At 40.9% G+C, this 16150-nt stretch overlaps 1 protein-coding gene across 7 annotated transcripts; it reads left to right on the forward strand.

The window, feature by feature from the left end:
- Window positions 1-400: 400 nt before the first annotated feature.
- rhot1a (ras homolog family member T1a) lies at window positions 401-16139 on the forward strand. Of its 7 annotated transcripts, XM_044330369.1 has the most exons (22): window positions 401-820; window positions 2753-2811; window positions 2998-3079; window positions 3214-3257; window positions 3360-3413; window positions 3573-3625; window positions 4303-4411; window positions 5145-5246; window positions 5387-5485; window positions 5705-5813; window positions 5959-6079; window positions 6392-6476; window positions 6698-6843; window positions 7043-7143; window positions 7327-7457; window positions 7862-7945; window positions 8125-8247; window positions 8342-8544; window positions 10336-10458; window positions 10946-11032; window positions 13873-14016; window positions 14816-16139. In XM_044330369.1, exons 1-22 carry the CDS (start codon window positions 784-786, stop codon window positions 14931-14933), a joined length of 2214 nt encoding a protein of 737 aa, XP_044186304.1. In that variant the 5' UTR covers window positions 401-783; the 3' UTR covers window positions 14934-16139. The 7 variants fall into 7 exon arrangements, with proteins under 7 accessions (XP_044186304.1, XP_044186305.1, XP_044186306.1 ...); XM_044330370.1 differs by lacking the exon at window positions 10946-11032; XM_044330371.1 differs by lacking the exon at window positions 10336-10458.
- Window positions 16140-16150: the final 11 nt, after the last annotated feature.

Raw genomic sequence — 16150 nt, forward strand, 5'->3', positions numbered from 1 at the left:
CTCCACCCTCCTCAGGAAATAGAGCTGTTGCTATTGACTGTATAAAGGAAATATAGACTGTGCTATGGACAAAGAAATGAAGTGTATGAAATATATGAAGGTGACAAAAGCAAAAAATAAAATACTTAAATTATGTAACAGAGGAGGTTGAATGCAATGCACAATGCTGAGTCCAGTTTCATGAAACATCTGAAAGTGACATGTGCAGGGATGAAATGAGGGATGTGAACTGTAAAGTCCAGTTTCATTTATTTAGTAGACCAACAGCTTCTGGAAAGAAGTGTCTTCTGGTGGAGGTTTTTAGGGATCTTTTCCTGAGGACCAGACTTGCAAAGACAATATGCAGTTCTTCATTCTGGCAGGTGAGGGCAGCATAAAGCGTTTTTAAATTTCAAGGTGAGGTTTGTCCCGTACGGCTTGCTGTAGTTGCCGGGGAAGTGGAGGTCAGGCATGCTCATGAAACATCCGCTGCGAAATGCCATGCAAGCGGCAAAAAGAGTATGAATTACATGTAATTACAGACATACGCGCTACAGAGGACTTCTTAAATTGCATTTCAGCTGAACCGAGAAGTCGCAAGTTGAAAAGAAGCGCGTAAAAAACACAAAGAGGCTCCGAAAGCTGTCCGTCCGTTTTGTCCTACAAAGGCGGCGAGAATCTGACAGCGGCAGCGCTTCACTGCGCAGGCCTGACATTAGGTAAACTGCTGGAGGTGGACGGCATCCAGAGGACTACATGAAACAATAAAGACTGTCATCTCTGCAGAAGGAAGCGAGCTGAAACATGAGGAAGGACGTGAGGATACTACTTGTAGGGGAACGTAAGTAGCTGAAGTCTTTAATCTCAAGGCGGCTGAATGATTTATTAGCTAAAATGCTACCAGTGAAAGAGCTAAGTGGCTAACTTGCAGCTAGCAGATGCTCTCATTGAATCTAACAACATAACAGGAGTGTGATTATATGTGCAGTGAGGAGCTGGTTAGTTTATTCCACTGTCAGAGTCACACACAGTGACTGAGAGTTAAACAAAAACTGTGATTAGTATAAATATCTTCTGCTGCTTTGACTTCTATCTGGTGTTGATACCTAATTAATATCACATGGTACATGATGGTTGTCTCAAATGCATTCAGCCTGCTACTTTTCATAACTAGACATAATCAGAGGTCGAGTATATATATGATAAAAATCACAATTTCTCACAATCATAAATCTCTCAAGCCCAAGGTGACATCTATAAATGGCTTGTATTATCTGACCAACAGTCCAAAACCCAAATATTTTCAGTTTACTATGACATAAGATGAAGAAGAGCTGCAATTCCCTGCAACTGTGAAGCTGGAACTAGGAAATATTTGGCGTTTTGACTGCTAAATGACTTAAGCTATTAATGGATTATCAAAATAGTTGCACATGATCTCATGTTGATCGACTAACCGATAAATCAACTAAAGGTTTCAGCTCTAACTTGCACAGAGATGCAGAACAATGGGTATATAGTTTATTTCAAGAACCCTTAAACCAAGAAAAAAAGCAACAGATCCCGTCCTCCCTAACTGTGTTTCACCTGGTCTGTTTGTTCTCTTTAAAGATCATGTGTTGTCGGTACTATTTATATTTCAGCTGTGGCTATGCAGGATGGCCTACATGGCCACATTAGGCAGGTTGGTACTGACTGTTACTGAGAGGTGCAGCCAAAATGCTACGTGCCTACTTCAGTGTTGTTGAAGTTCAGTAAAGTGCAGACTAAGGGTTTACCCGTAGAGCTGCGACGATTAGTCGATCAACAGAAAATTAATTGCTTAACTATTTTGATCATTGATGAATGATTTGAGTAATTTTTAATCCGCTCCAGGTTATTAAATGCGAATATCTTCTGGTTTCTTTATTCCTCTATGATAGTAAACTGAATATATGTAGGTTGTGGACTATTTGTCGGGGCAGAACAATACATTTTAGGTTGCATCTTAGGATTTGGAAAACATTGATAAATAATTTTCACTATTTTCTGCTATTTTATAGACCAACTAATCAATTAATTGATCAACAGTGAAAATAATGGTTTGCAGGTAGATACTCAGCTAGCCTGTTGAGACACTGAGGAGCAAGAAATACTTCCTATAATCCTCCAAACCACAAAAAGTTCTGGCTGTTAAAACATCCATCTTACTTTGGCCTTTTCACTGTTAATCTATGTGCGCAAATATTGTTGTGTGATGGATGGAGGTGTTGTTGTTTTTGATGCTCCCTTTGTGCTTTTGTTTTTGCAATATTGGAGCTTCTTATTCGTAAATTGTGAGGGAATGTGGCAAAATCATAATACTTCTGTAGTTTATGTGGTATATTTTGATGTGGTCGCCCATCACTACAGCTGAATAAATGTAGAGGATTCACTGAAATAGATTTATTTGTCCTATTATGGAGTTCTGCGTTTTCCTGAGCAAGAAATGAAAACCCTGGAAAATTGTAGAGTTAATGCACTTACTGCACAATAACATTGCAACTCTTTGTTCACTCTGTCTATCATAGACTTAATTGCAGATCATGTTTCTTCACCCTGTATTGTGGCTTCGTTCTGTGCTCATTTGAGAACTACTAACTCTCTTCAGCTGCTCATATCTGTGCCTTATCACCTAACACATTACCCAGACCTCTCAAAGAAAATGGTAGAGAGGTGTTAATGCCCATATTGTCTGCAAAAGATGTATGCAATGCCAGATTGTAATAAAGATGTTTTTCCTGTGCACATACAGCCAAGGTGGGGAAGACATCGCTGATTATGTCTCTGGTCAGTGAGGAGTTTCCTGATGAGGTATGTATCAACAGACCGTCTTATACATCCTGATTGTATACAAAGAGATTGCACAATTAATGCTGTAGATGTTGTTGTTCAGACATGTCAGAATCATGAGGTAGAATGAAACACAAATATACGTCTAATATGTATCGAAGCTCGCTTGTTGTCAGCAGTTGAGATCTTATGTCTTCTGTCTTTCAGGTTCCTCTCCGAGCTGAGGAGATCACCATCCCAGCTGATGTCACCCCAGAGAGGGTGCCCACACACATTGTGGACTACTCAGGTATTTGCTATATAAAGTCCAAATCCCTTAAAGGAGGGACATGTCTAATGACCTTGTATTGATAGAATTAAAATGATTTCGTGACACTAATATTTGACGGCATGTAAAACATTGTACCGTTTTGACACATTTAGAGGCAGAACAGTCAGATGAGCAGCTGTATCAAGAAATATCCAAGGTTGGTTTGACTTAATTTTTACTCTCACCCGGTCTCGTAATGTCTGATACCCATGTAAGTCATATGTACACGGAGAGCTAATATTTCTATTTCTCCTTACAGGCAAATGTTATCTGCATAGTTTACTCAGTCAACAACAAGAAGTCAATTGAAAAGGTGAGCATGGACTCAGAACTGTTCTCACAACTGCAGTATGTCTGGAATTTGAAGCAGTAACGCTGCACACGCTGGTCATTTAATCTGTGAAAATGAATTTGTGTTTGTAATGAGTGTTTGCCTGGCTACAGTGTTTGATGTCGTGTTTTCCTCCCCCAGGTGACAAGCCACTGGATTCCCCTCATAAATGACAGAACGGACAAGGATAGCAGGTGTGTGTGTGTGTGTGTGTGTGTGTGTGTGTGTGTGTGTGTGTGTGTGTGTGTGTGTATGTGTGTATGTGTGTATGTGTGTATGTGTGTATGTGTGTGTGTGTGTGTCTATTTCCTGGTGCTGTGTCTGCAAGCTGATTAAGCCCTTTATGTTAAAATGAGCAGATCTGGCTTTTACTAGCTCTTTATGATCTGTCCCATCGTCACTGAGCATGCTTTCTGATTGTAATTCTGATTGATTTGTAGCACATTAACGTGTCGCCTTGTTACTGTTTGTATCTGAAAGTTTTTGCAAACAATGTCGTCATTCGGCCACAAAGAAACAATATCAGCTGGAGTGTGAGATATAAAGACTCATACTGTAGATATCGTCAGTGTTGATATCATTCTGGGTTTTCATTTAAAGGGATCAGCCCTCTCATTAAGTCTTATATGTTTGTTTAAACTGGTGGGGTCAGTAGTCCAGTTGTTGAAACCAGTAGCAAGTTTTGAAATCACTGAGCGATGGGAACAACAGTTAAGTTAACTGAATGATTCATCAGTGTGTTTTTATGCCAAGTAAGGATTTTTGTAAACTGAATATACATTTGCTTGGTGTGCTTCATTAAGCTGAATTTGTATTTAATTTTTTGTGATATTATGAGAACATAATGTAGTAATTAATGGCGTTACTGCAGGGTACCATTGATCCTTGTGGGGAACAAGTCTGACCTGGTGGAACACAGCAGCATGGAGACCATCCTGCCAATCATGAACCAATACCAGGATATTGAGACTTGTGTAGAGGTAAGAGATCAATATAAACACATCCACACCACCCATGTATATATAAACACCTTTTTAGATCCATTCAGTCAGGGCTATTTAGAAGTCCCACTCGGTTAAATGTCAAAGCAAACTTTGATGAAGCACTGGAGAGAGATGAAGTGGCAAACGATACGTGAAAGGCTCACCGGCTGTCAGAGCGAGGCTGGTTGTGTGCAGGACAGATCGGCCCCCAGCTGCTCTCGGGCTGCAGTCCAGCTCCTGACTCCACTTACACGCTGACTGAGTCATTAATAGATTTATATCACTGAACCCTGAGTGCCGAGGCCAAGGCCCGCCGACTGACTGACTGCGAGTGTGTTGAGAGGCTTGGTTGTTATGAAGGAAGCTGGCCTCTGTCTGCATTACAGTTCAATTCAAATTTCCCTCTGTGGCATGAGACGGCTGAGTTATTCCCTCCTCAGCCAGATTAGTTACAAGGATAAAAGAAGGAGATGGGGAGGACGTGAGGGAAGGCACATACAAGTGGAAACAGTTTGGGGACAGTCACATATGTGAGCCAGCAGTGTTCGACCAGGCCCCTGGGGTGGTTTTATGTCCCGCTTTCATTTATAGTTTGTTCTGTGCTGCTTCATCAACACCGTGTTTGATCACTGACTCTTTATTAACACACTGAATCATAATACATAATTGTGCTCCAGACACGCCGTCGCTCAGGGCATTCATTCACACATGTGCTCTTTGTTTCCTCAAGTGCTCTGCCAAAAACCTGAAGAACATCTCTGAGCTGTTCTACTACGCCCAGAAAGCTGTTCTCCACCCAACGGGACCCCTGTACTGCCCAGAGGAGAAGGAGGTGAGGTCTACACTGTAGATGCAAGTCATCTTCACCAACTGCCGAACATCGCACTAGTTATACAAGTGTATAATTGTCACACTTGAAGATGGTTGATTATATTTGACCGCCTCAATGAATGAATTTCTTCTGTATTACAGCTGAAGCCGTCTTGCATCAAGGCTCTAACTAGAATCTTTAAAGTGTCTGACCTGGACAATGACGGCATCCTTAACGACAATGAGCTCAACTTCTTCCAGGTAATGTTTCTCCACTTAAAAGTGTAACTGTCAACATAATTTTCACAACAACATAAGAGTTACAGATAGTGGAACTTTTCATCACAAGCACAACTTGGAGGACCTGATTGGTATCAAGACTGGTTTAGGGAGGCATGTTTAGACTTGAAGCAGACCTGAAAAAAATGTTTGTTTTTTGCTTTTGGTTAAATGTATCACTTGGTGTGTTTTTGTATGTAGAGAACGTGTTTCAACACACCACTGGCGCCTCAGGCTTTAGAAGATGTAAAGAATGTGGTCAGGAGGAACATGACAGATGGAGTCAAGGACAACGGACTCACACTTAAAGGTCAGACACTCTTTCCTCCCTCCTCCTCCTCTTCATTATTTCATTACTCACATTCATGTCCTCTTCTTTTCATCATTGTCACTTCTTCCATCAGTCGCTGGCCACTAACCCCATCTCTTTTCCTGCCTCATTGGTTTTCTTGCAGGCTTCCTGTTCTTACACACCCTCTTCATACAGCGAGGTCGACACGAGACCACCTGGACCGTGCTGAGGAGGTTCGGTTATGACGACGACCTGGAACTCACACAGGAATACCTGTTCCCCATGTAAGTGAGGCATTTGTGTTTTATATGTGTGTTTTATATATATTTATACAATAATATCTTTATGTATTCATTATTCGTCATATAAATGTCAGGTTCCTCTTTTTCTATGAGCTATTTGCAGTTGACAGTTGACATAATTTCCTTTCTGTTGCTACAATGTTCTGCTCCTCTCTATGACCTGAAGTGATTTAGACACATTGTTTCCTCTACTTGTGCTGCCAGTTTAAGTAAATTTGTGACTCAGGGATCCTCGGTCTGTACTCTGGATCTTTACGTTAAATGAGTGTTTTCTGTCTGTCCCCTTTCTTCCAGGATAAAGATCCCCCCAGACTGCACCACAGAGCTTAACCACAACGCTTACCTCTTCCTTCAGAGTGTCTTTGACAAGCATGACAAAGTGAGTGGTCAGACGTCTCATTTTTTCCCCTGTTGTTGAACATGCATGCTTTATTTATTTATAAATATGGTTTGTATCTTTCTAGGATTAAACTTACATAAAAATAACGATGTCTTATTGATAATGGGAATTTTGTTAATGCTTTTTACAAGTCTGCCATGTCTTTGTATGTCTAAGGAGAATCCGAAGTTGGTTAAAGTTGTGTTTCGATGTACGTGCAGGACAGAGACTGTGCGCTGTCGCCTGAGGAGGTGAGAGACTTGTTCAAAGTGTTTCCCTACATGCCGTGGGGTCCGGATGTCAACAACACGGTCTGCACTAACGATCAGGGATGGATCACATACCAGGGATACCTCTCCCAGTGGACGTGAGTGTGGAACATGCCTATTAATACACACACACACACACACACACACACACACACACACATACATTCATAGTTGGACGTGCATCATTATGTAAAACACAGATTATGTTACATATCACACACACATGTAAATCTCAAGCTCTCATACTGTCAGACTCATTACTATCATGTGTCTTATCTTATGTGTTTCCTGTGCTAGGTTAACAACATATCTAGATGTACAGCGTAGTTTGGAGTACTTAGGTTACCTGGGTTACTCTATCATCTATGAACAGGAGTCCCAAGCAGCAGCCATTACAGGTAAGAGAATGTAACTCCATTCAACTCTCTTCTGGTGTTTTATTCACAGCAGCACTGTAACAAAAACTAGAAGTAAATAATAGTAGACACATGATAGACGCTTGAGAAGTTTATTGCAAAAGATATATATTCAAGTTACTGCATGTTGCTACTGTTCATGTATAATCTTGCCTGTTCTTTCAGTGACCCGTAACAAGCGCATCGATCTGCAGAAGAAACAAACCCAGCGCAGCGTCTTCCGCTGCAACGTCTTGGGGGCCCGGGACAGCGGGAAGAGCGGCTTCCTCCAAACTTTCCTGGGCAAGAACCTGCAGGTTAGTGGAATAATGGGGCGCAATCCTTTTTAAGGTCCTGTTAAACTGGTATTTTCATCCTATTTTTTCACTCAGTTTAATTGGCTATCGCTTCTATAGGGCAAAGGCTTACATTTATATCACATCTCAAGTGACTTTCCCAAACCAAAACAAAGTAACTTTGGTCCACTTTAGCTAGAAAACAGATATAATAACTTGCAAAGACTGCATACTTTAGACTGATGGATATGCAGCAGACTAAGGTTTATAAAGACATCTTAAGCAGTAGTGCACACCTCCACTGAAGTTTTTTAGTGTGTAAGCTTGATCCACCTTTGCATTGACCAAAGACTGTGTGTAATTTAGTAGAGTTGGAACTACTCTGATACATGATTATTATTGACCGTGTTTATTTTCCACCACAGCAACAGAGGCGAATTAGAGAAGATCACAAGTCCCTCTATGCCATCAGCACGACCTATGTTTATGGTCAGGAGAAGTACCTGCTGGTAAGGACTATTTACTGAGAGGAATCCTCTTACAGTATCATCTGCTCTTTGGATTACCGTTACATATTTTGAGTATTACACTTTACTATTTATCAGCATTAGTTCACTGCAAAATGTTAATCCCTCCATCTGCACGCTGTCTCTCTGTCTGTCCCCCGTCTTTATCTGCGCACTACTAGCTCCATGAGGTGATGCCAGATTTTGACTTCCTGTCAGAGGCGGACCTGGCCTGTGACGTGGTCTGCCTGGTGTATGACATCAACAATCCACGCTCTTTTGAATACTGCGCCAAAGTATACAAGGTGTGTAACTTTTTTTTTTACAGAGACGCACCGAGGCTTGTAAGCTCCGCTGTAAACAGTGTAACCGGTTACATTGAACGGTTGTGTTTTGCAGCAATACTTCATCGACAGCAAGACGCCATGCGTGGTGATAGCTGCCAAGTCGGACCTGCACGAAGTACGGCAGCACTACAGCCTCTCGCCGCACGAGTTCTGCCGTAAACACAAGCTCCACCCACCCCAGCCGTTCACATGCAACATAACCAACGCACCCACCAAGGACATCTATACTAGACTCACCACCATGGCCATGTATCCGTGAGTATTGAACCTCTTTGTGGTCTCATCTAGATTACCCTTTATACCTCTGTCAGTCCTGAGTCCTTGACTTTTCCCATCTCAGAGTGTCTTTCCACGTTTACCTTCCCCCTGGATGTATGTATCAGGCCGTGACATGTTGCACTTAGTATTCAAAGGTTACAGCTTAGGAAATTTTAAAAAAGTGAACGTCTACATGTTGTGTAACATGTTTAGAGAAGTTAGAAGCTGGGCTCAGTGCTTGAATATTGGTGAGTCAATAAATGAGGACTTTGGTTTCCTGACCTTGTAACCAAGCAGTCAAAACAAATGAAATGCATACTTAAGGTCTGTTCTGTGAAAGTAGCGTCTCTGTGTGTCCCTGCTTGCAATTCTTTGATGTTAATCCTTCGACTTTAAAGAGCTTGTAGAGTGTCTTAACTCCTCAAAGCCCTCTCATCAGATTAGATTTCAGAGTAGATTAATCAGCACTAAGTGGGGCTTGCCCACTAAATCTCATTTTAGCTGCCCAGGAATCCCGTTGTCTAAATTATGAAACCATTGGATCTACTGCACTCTAGGGCAGGAGTTTGAGTAGCGGTGCTTTGAATGAAAGAAAACTGTTTGTTGAGTCAGGGCGGAAGCTTGCCTCTCAGTAAAGAGTTGGAGTCCTGATTGAAGTTGAATCCTGGCCCAAAATTGAAAAGGAAGAAGTTATTTAAAGGATAACTTTTTAGAATTTTTCAGGTCTGTCTTAAAACAGTAAGGTGCCCATATGAACACTGAAAGAGGTTTTCCTCCTGTTCATACTGGCTATTAAAAGTGATGGGACCAAAATCCACAGTGTGTCCACACAGTCATTTTGTACAAAAATGCTTTTAAAAGTTTATCTGAATCTTATATGAGACTTCAGCAGTCTGAGTTAGTCATATCAAGTGGATATCTGCCACATTTACAGTCTTTTTAGCATCAAATTCCCTCTTTGTGTTTCCTCGGACAGTGTTTCCTTGTTGAGCTCTGGTGGAAGTATTGTAACAAAAAGAGGGACTTTGGCATTAAATAGACTGTAATGTTGAAAGATATCTACTTGATTTGACTCATTGAACGGCTGAAGCTTCATATTGGCTTCAGATAAACTTTGAAATACATTTTTGCATGTAACTATTTCAGTGTTCATTTGGGCACCTGACTATTGTTTTAAGAAAAAAAAGTGGAAATCCCTTAAGCTGTCAACCCAGTGCTTCTTAAAAACAATGTTTTAATACAGTTAGATTCCTCAAAGACCAGAGCTGAAGTATAACGTGAATGAAACTGGTCTTTTTTGTTGATAGTGGTGTTTGGATGCTTTATGATCACAGCTGCTGATCTAAGTGTAGCCAAATATTTTTTTTGTTTACCACAAGATAAGCAGATTATAGTTGCTGTTGGTCCTAGAAAGGTTTCAGCGGTCAGAGCCAAAAATTAGACAGATTTTTTAATTTATCCATTGTTGTTGTGAATGTTCCCTTCTTTCTTTGTAGTTTCCTTCTCCTTACAACTCCTTGTATTTATTTTCCTTATAGCTTTAGACTTGATTATAGATATTTGCTCGTCTATACTTTGATTGAAGTAATAGAGTGGAGGAGGTGGCGGTAAATTGCAGCTTGGAGAATCTCCTTTGATCTAGCCTAGAGGTTAAACATGGTTGAGGCTTTTATCTACCTGGCTTTGGCCTCCTCCTCCTATGTAGGTATGTATGTATGTGTGTGTTATTTAGTGCGTGTTGTCTTTGTATGGTGGTGAATACACGCATTTTTGTGTGTCTTTCCGCAGCCACGCCCGTCTCCGCTGCATGTGCGCCTGCAACAGGTGCACCTATTGCCTGTGTCAGAACCTCCTCAAGTTGGAGCTGCTGCGCAATATTAAGGCCCAACTCCGCAGGGTCATTTTCAACAGGTTCATACATAGAATAAGCTCTAGTCTTTTAACATAGCCTCATTCCTCCTCTCTCTCTCTGTCTCCCACCCTCGGGCTAGACCTCCAGGATGGGTTACAGAGAGGCTACTTTTTCCACCCAAGCGCTCTAATACTGGTGATGGTGACCGCTCCTCTGCTTTCCTTCAGTGCTCTCCAGTGGTCAAGTTTACATTGCATATCCACTGCAGGGAAAAAGGGAATATTAAATGTTGGTGGGGATTAAGTGTTTTGCTCAGCTGCACCTCAGAAAGGTCAACCATCTGTCCTAGAGGTCATTGTTTCAGCTAACCGACTAGCGAAACAAATCAGAACTCATGTCTGTGTAGATCTTTTTTACATGTTGCTTCCCACCCGCATGTGAAGCAACACACGAAGCATCAAAAGTGAGCTGAGATTTCATTCACTTCCTTTTGTCATATACTCAAAAACCCATCAGTCATTTTCGGTGTCTTGGTCTCTGCTTCAGCTCCAGACAGCCCACCCGTTCTCTGTACAGTCTGACACAGCGAAGTGTGACCATGCTGTGCCAGTTAACACCCAGGCTGCTAGCCAGGGAGGTAACCGTGTGTTGGGACCCGCATGAAAAATGCATGATTGTGATTTGCATGTACAGTGCTCACTAAATTCCCAATATTGACCCCCATACATAACACAAACATGTTGAGAAGTTGGAAACTGGAAACATTTCAATTTCATTCGGAGGATTTTATTTTTGTATTCTGGATAGTTTGCTTTTAAAACTTGTTTTGTGGAATGTTATAAAGGCATAAATCCTGATTGATGCTGAGAAAATAGTTACAAAACAAGTTTTATGCGGTAAAAATGAATCATTTTGCTGACTTGTGTTGGCTCCATCCTGTCCTCCAGTGGATATGCAAGCTGTAAATCTTGACTAAGCATATCATTTGCATAGAAAATGACAGAAACACAACCATTTTCTTTGGTTTGTGCTTCATTCAAACTGAAAACCTCAGTGAAATCTGCATGTGTGCATGTTTGACATGTCACTTCTTTTCAATCACATACAATTCTCAAAATTCTTCCTGTGTCTTGATTTCTTTTTTTTTGGCACTAACCTTCATCAATTATACATAAAATGCTTGATTGATTGATTATCTATGATGTTTTCAGTCTCACTTTGTCATTTCCATCCGTAAACCCTGAAGTCTATAACCACAGGAGACACTTTATTTTGACAAGCACAGGTCTTACATTAATTGTGTCTACCAATTAAAACCCTTTTGTTTACTGGTTCTCCTGTGGATTTAGACCTCAGAAATTAATATTACTGACTGATGTTTCAAATCAAAATGTTTTCCTTTGATGTTTAAATTGATTGTATTGTACTGTACCAACCACCCTGTCATTTCATCCTGTTTTTTTTTTTTTTCCTATCTTCCTGTCTTTGTGTTTTTCCTTCCACTCTGTAGGTGTTCACACAAACGTTTTTGGCTGCCCCTCTGCCTCTTCCTCTTGCATGCGTTCACCCTCTGCTAATCTGCCTGCTGCTTCTTGTAGCATGGCTCACCTGTTCTCTACCTCTCTGGGTAACCAAAGGCATGCCTCGGTCCTTAGCAAAATATCGCCATCTACTGGCAGCTGGGAATAGCTTTCTCATCTGTCCAATCTCTACAGTAAAGAGAGCTTGGTGTGCTTAATAAGATGGAAGAGTTTTACTGGACCCCTAAGCAGGGTTTGAATGGCTGTTTTTATGGTGTTGGATTGGGCTGTAGTTTGTTGTGTGTTTGCTGATTTTGGCTGATTTTTTTATAATGATGCGTGTGGACGTTCATGGACCCAGGCAGAGCTGCATAGTGTGTCATTCAGCACTAACCCTTTGTGTTGTTGATGCCTTTATAATCTCTGGGAGATGTTGATACTATTAATAGCATGACACTTTAACAGGCTAGCTGTGGCAGTTACAAGAGACCGGCACACCACATTGAATGCCAAGCGTTGTTTTGGAAAAGTGTGTTGGGTGACTGGGTTAGATAACACTGCCTACATTTTTTTTATATATATATAGTGTTAATTCCTTGAAAAAAACTTCCTAGAACAACAAGCAGCAGTAGTTAGGAGGGCAGTGTCCAGAGCCACAGTGGTCAAACAGATACATTAAAGGGGACCTCTTATGCTTTTCCTTGTTTTCAGTCATATATATATATAATGTTACAGTGTTGGATGTTCATATTAAATGTGGCCAAAGTGTCAAATAATGAGGGGCTGAACTGAGGGGCTGCATAAAGGACCAGTTTAAGATTTTTTGACTCTAGTGGAGTCCAAAAATAAAAATATAGAGTTGAATATGAGCATAATAGGTCCTCTTTAAATGAGCAAGAAATGCTTTTCCTTTCTCTTTTTTTTTTTGTAAAGCCACTTGAGAAACCAAATTTTTAAGTGAAAGCTGATGCAGAGGGAATGAAACGTAAGAGTTCCTAGTTACTTTTATTGGTTTGCACTTTGATTTGTTACTTACGAAAAAAAACAGCTGCCAGACAATGCATGTAAAATATGCGAGGACATTTATCAACAGTGAAAGTAGGAAAAAACTGTCAAACTGAATGAAGACAAATTGGATATTACAATATTTCCAAAGAGTCTCCCATTAACTGGCGACAGAGAGACTCTAGAAGTGGCTCAATGTTTCCACTCTGGCTGCCATGTGGTGTGTACAGTCTGTATTTGCGGTATGTGTGTGTGTGTGTGTCTGGCTTTTCATCGTTTGAAGTGTATAGTGATATTTGATTGGGTATGGTTGCAGTCATGGTTGAGCTTGTGCTTCAGAGGTTTTAGTCGGTGATTGCAGTTCTTACTATCGGGGTTGGGTAGAGCTGGAGGATACTGATCAAATAAGACATTACAGTAATATTCTATCATTAACAGACAGTATTTTTGGTAAATTTATTGATGCTTTTAATCTATACATTTAATAGAAACCTCCAAAAATCATCAGTATAAATCTCATTTAGCCAAAATCTAAATGATTTGGGCACAATATCAATTTTGTTTTGACTTGCTGTTTATAATATAATGTTCATAATGTTGCTGTTTTATAATGGGGTGATAATTTGAGCTTGGCTGTACTCTGAAAAGAAATTTAAACAAGAAAAAATGCTGTAAATCATTATTACTAATGTTAATGAAGATATACTGTAGTGCAAAAGTAAGAACAGGTATTAATTTCCTCAGTCACTCACTCACTCACTCACTCACTCACTTATGATATTATGACATCCAAATCCCAGATAATATCTAGTGTCAGATAATGGCGTCTATGATATTGATGCATCTCCCAGCTCTACCTACTGTATTTAAGTGTGTGTGTTTGTGTGTGTGAGCACACCCAGGGCCACTGTGTGACTGGGTGACTGTGTGTGTGTGTGTGTGTATAAGGCTGCTGGGCTGGGTGGAGGCTGTGGGGGGATACCTGCTGTCGGAGGAGGATATCAGACTGACTCAGCGGGTTTCAGCTGTCTCCAACGTGGAGGGGTCCATCTTTATGGAGGCCTCTGCGGAGCAGCTAATTCCCTCAGACAGGTAAAGGCAGAAACTCCATCCACCAGGAGAAGGATGTTATATTTTTGTTCAGGACGAACGGGCGAGGATGCTTCATTACACGTTATTACACGATACACTGAAAGGTTGTAGAGAGACGTAATGGAAGTTAAAGGCTGCTAGAGAGCACGAGTGACTGATGTTGGAGCTAAATAATGTTGTATGCAGGTTTCTCTGCTGATGCTACCGGAGTACACAGGTACTGGTCTTGTAGGTTTCACTGTAAACCCGTCAGTGCTGCTGGAGGGAATTCATTTGCATATAACACTTTCTTCTTTGCTGTCTCCTTCATTGCCTTTTCCTTAAGCTTGCCTTTGTTGCAGTCTATGTAGTTCCTCAGTGTGTGTTTTCTTACCAGGTCAACTGGTAGGGCAGGTGATAACCCAGTTTTAATAATCAGTTGGTTTTGTGCCTCCCAGTGCAAACTAGAGCAGCTGCTTCCTATAGACCTCTCCTCCTTTTCACCCAACTGCTGTGTTGTTTGGTCCTGTTTCCCAAAACCAAACCAAATGTCAAGAGAAAGCACATGTTCCTGTTTGAAGCTGGTATCACAGATATTCATCATTTACAGTCCTGACTCAGGAAGTTTTCTCTGAAGAGGGCACATGACTTTGTTTTGTCATTTGGCAACTCATCCCGCTGTGGTTTTACAAATGTAGAAAATATGGCACAACTCATTTTTTGTTTGTTTTTTATATGCTGCTCCCTCTTTTCTTTCATTTCTTTTTTTTTTTACCCCTCACCTGCTATCTGCCTTTTTTCTCTCGCTACTTTTTCACAGGCACATGGCTCAGGCGGACCTGAAGAACTCAACCTTCTGGCTGAGAGCGAGCGTCGGTGCCACAGTGTTCGCCGTGCTGGGCTTCGCCATGTACAGAGCACTTCTCAAGCAGCGGTGATCAGACAGCATGAGACATCAACTTCCTCCCCGGTCCCTCAGTTGACTCTGCTCCTTTCATCCTACCTGAAAGACTCAAAAGACTGGCTGACCAACCAACCAACCAACCAACCAACCTGGCCCATTGCCTCAGCCCCCAACTCCACCTCGTCCCCCCTTCACTCCAAACAAGAGCAAGAAACAAATGAGCTAAATCATTAAGCATATAAAAAGTACATTTTATATGTATTAAAAACTGAAGAGTCATTCTTCTGTGATTTTTAGTTTTTTTTTGTTTTTGTTTAGGGGGGGGAAAGGGCAGATTATTTTTGAAATATCACTCGTCTATCAGCCGATTTATAAAATGCTGACTTTCTGTGATCTGTTGGTCTAGGCTAGTCCAGGTCGGTCACTGGATGTTTTCAGCCAACGGTCATAAACCAGTCCGCTTTTTGTTTTCTCTCAGGTCAGTATTATTAGTCAGATGGTTGGACACCAGAGAGAAAGAGAGAGAGAGAGGCAGCCATATACAGAAACACCACAAAGGGACTTAAATCTGTTTATAGATGTGTATATGCAGTATATTATGTATGTATTCCCCAAGAATTTTAGGATCGGACCCCTTTAGACAGCATCACAAGCCAGAAGGAGAGCTTCAAAAAAATCGACCGGGAGCAGCTCTTCACACCTACAAGAGGTGTCGGAACAAACAGCGCTACATCTAACACTAGAAAGGTCATGGATGTCATGCACTTGTTTATTTTGTGTGTTAATTTATTAACCTGTTTCTTTGTTTTCTAGTCTGTTTTTTTGAGTGCTTTACGCTGCACCGCATGAAACAGATGGAGGGCATTTTTCATGTATTTTTTGTATTTAGTATTATCAAAGCTATCCTCATGGTGTATGACTATCTGCTTCTGTTTTTATTTTAATTTTTTTTCTGGTTTTCAATTAGAGCTTTGTCCCTCATTATATTTTTATGATATTAGAGGCACTATAGAGCAAGAGATTACGCTATTAACAACAGCCAGTCAGTGCACCTCTCCCACCTTAAAACTATCAAAGTGTTTCTTCTCATTCTTCTCTTTTCCAGCATTTACAATAAAGAATTGTATGATCTGGCACAACTGTATGCGTGTTATTGGGTGAGATGACAGCTAATTTCACAGCAACAAAGAGAATAAAATGGTTTTAAATATCTGTAATAAATGACATTTACACCCATTGACGTCACTGTGT

This window comes from Thunnus albacares, chromosome 17, assembly GCF_914725855.1.
Source record: "Thunnus albacares chromosome 17, fThuAlb1.1, whole genome shotgun sequence".
Classification (NCBI taxonomy): Eukaryota; Metazoa; Chordata; class Actinopteri; order Scombriformes; family Scombridae; genus Thunnus; species Thunnus albacares.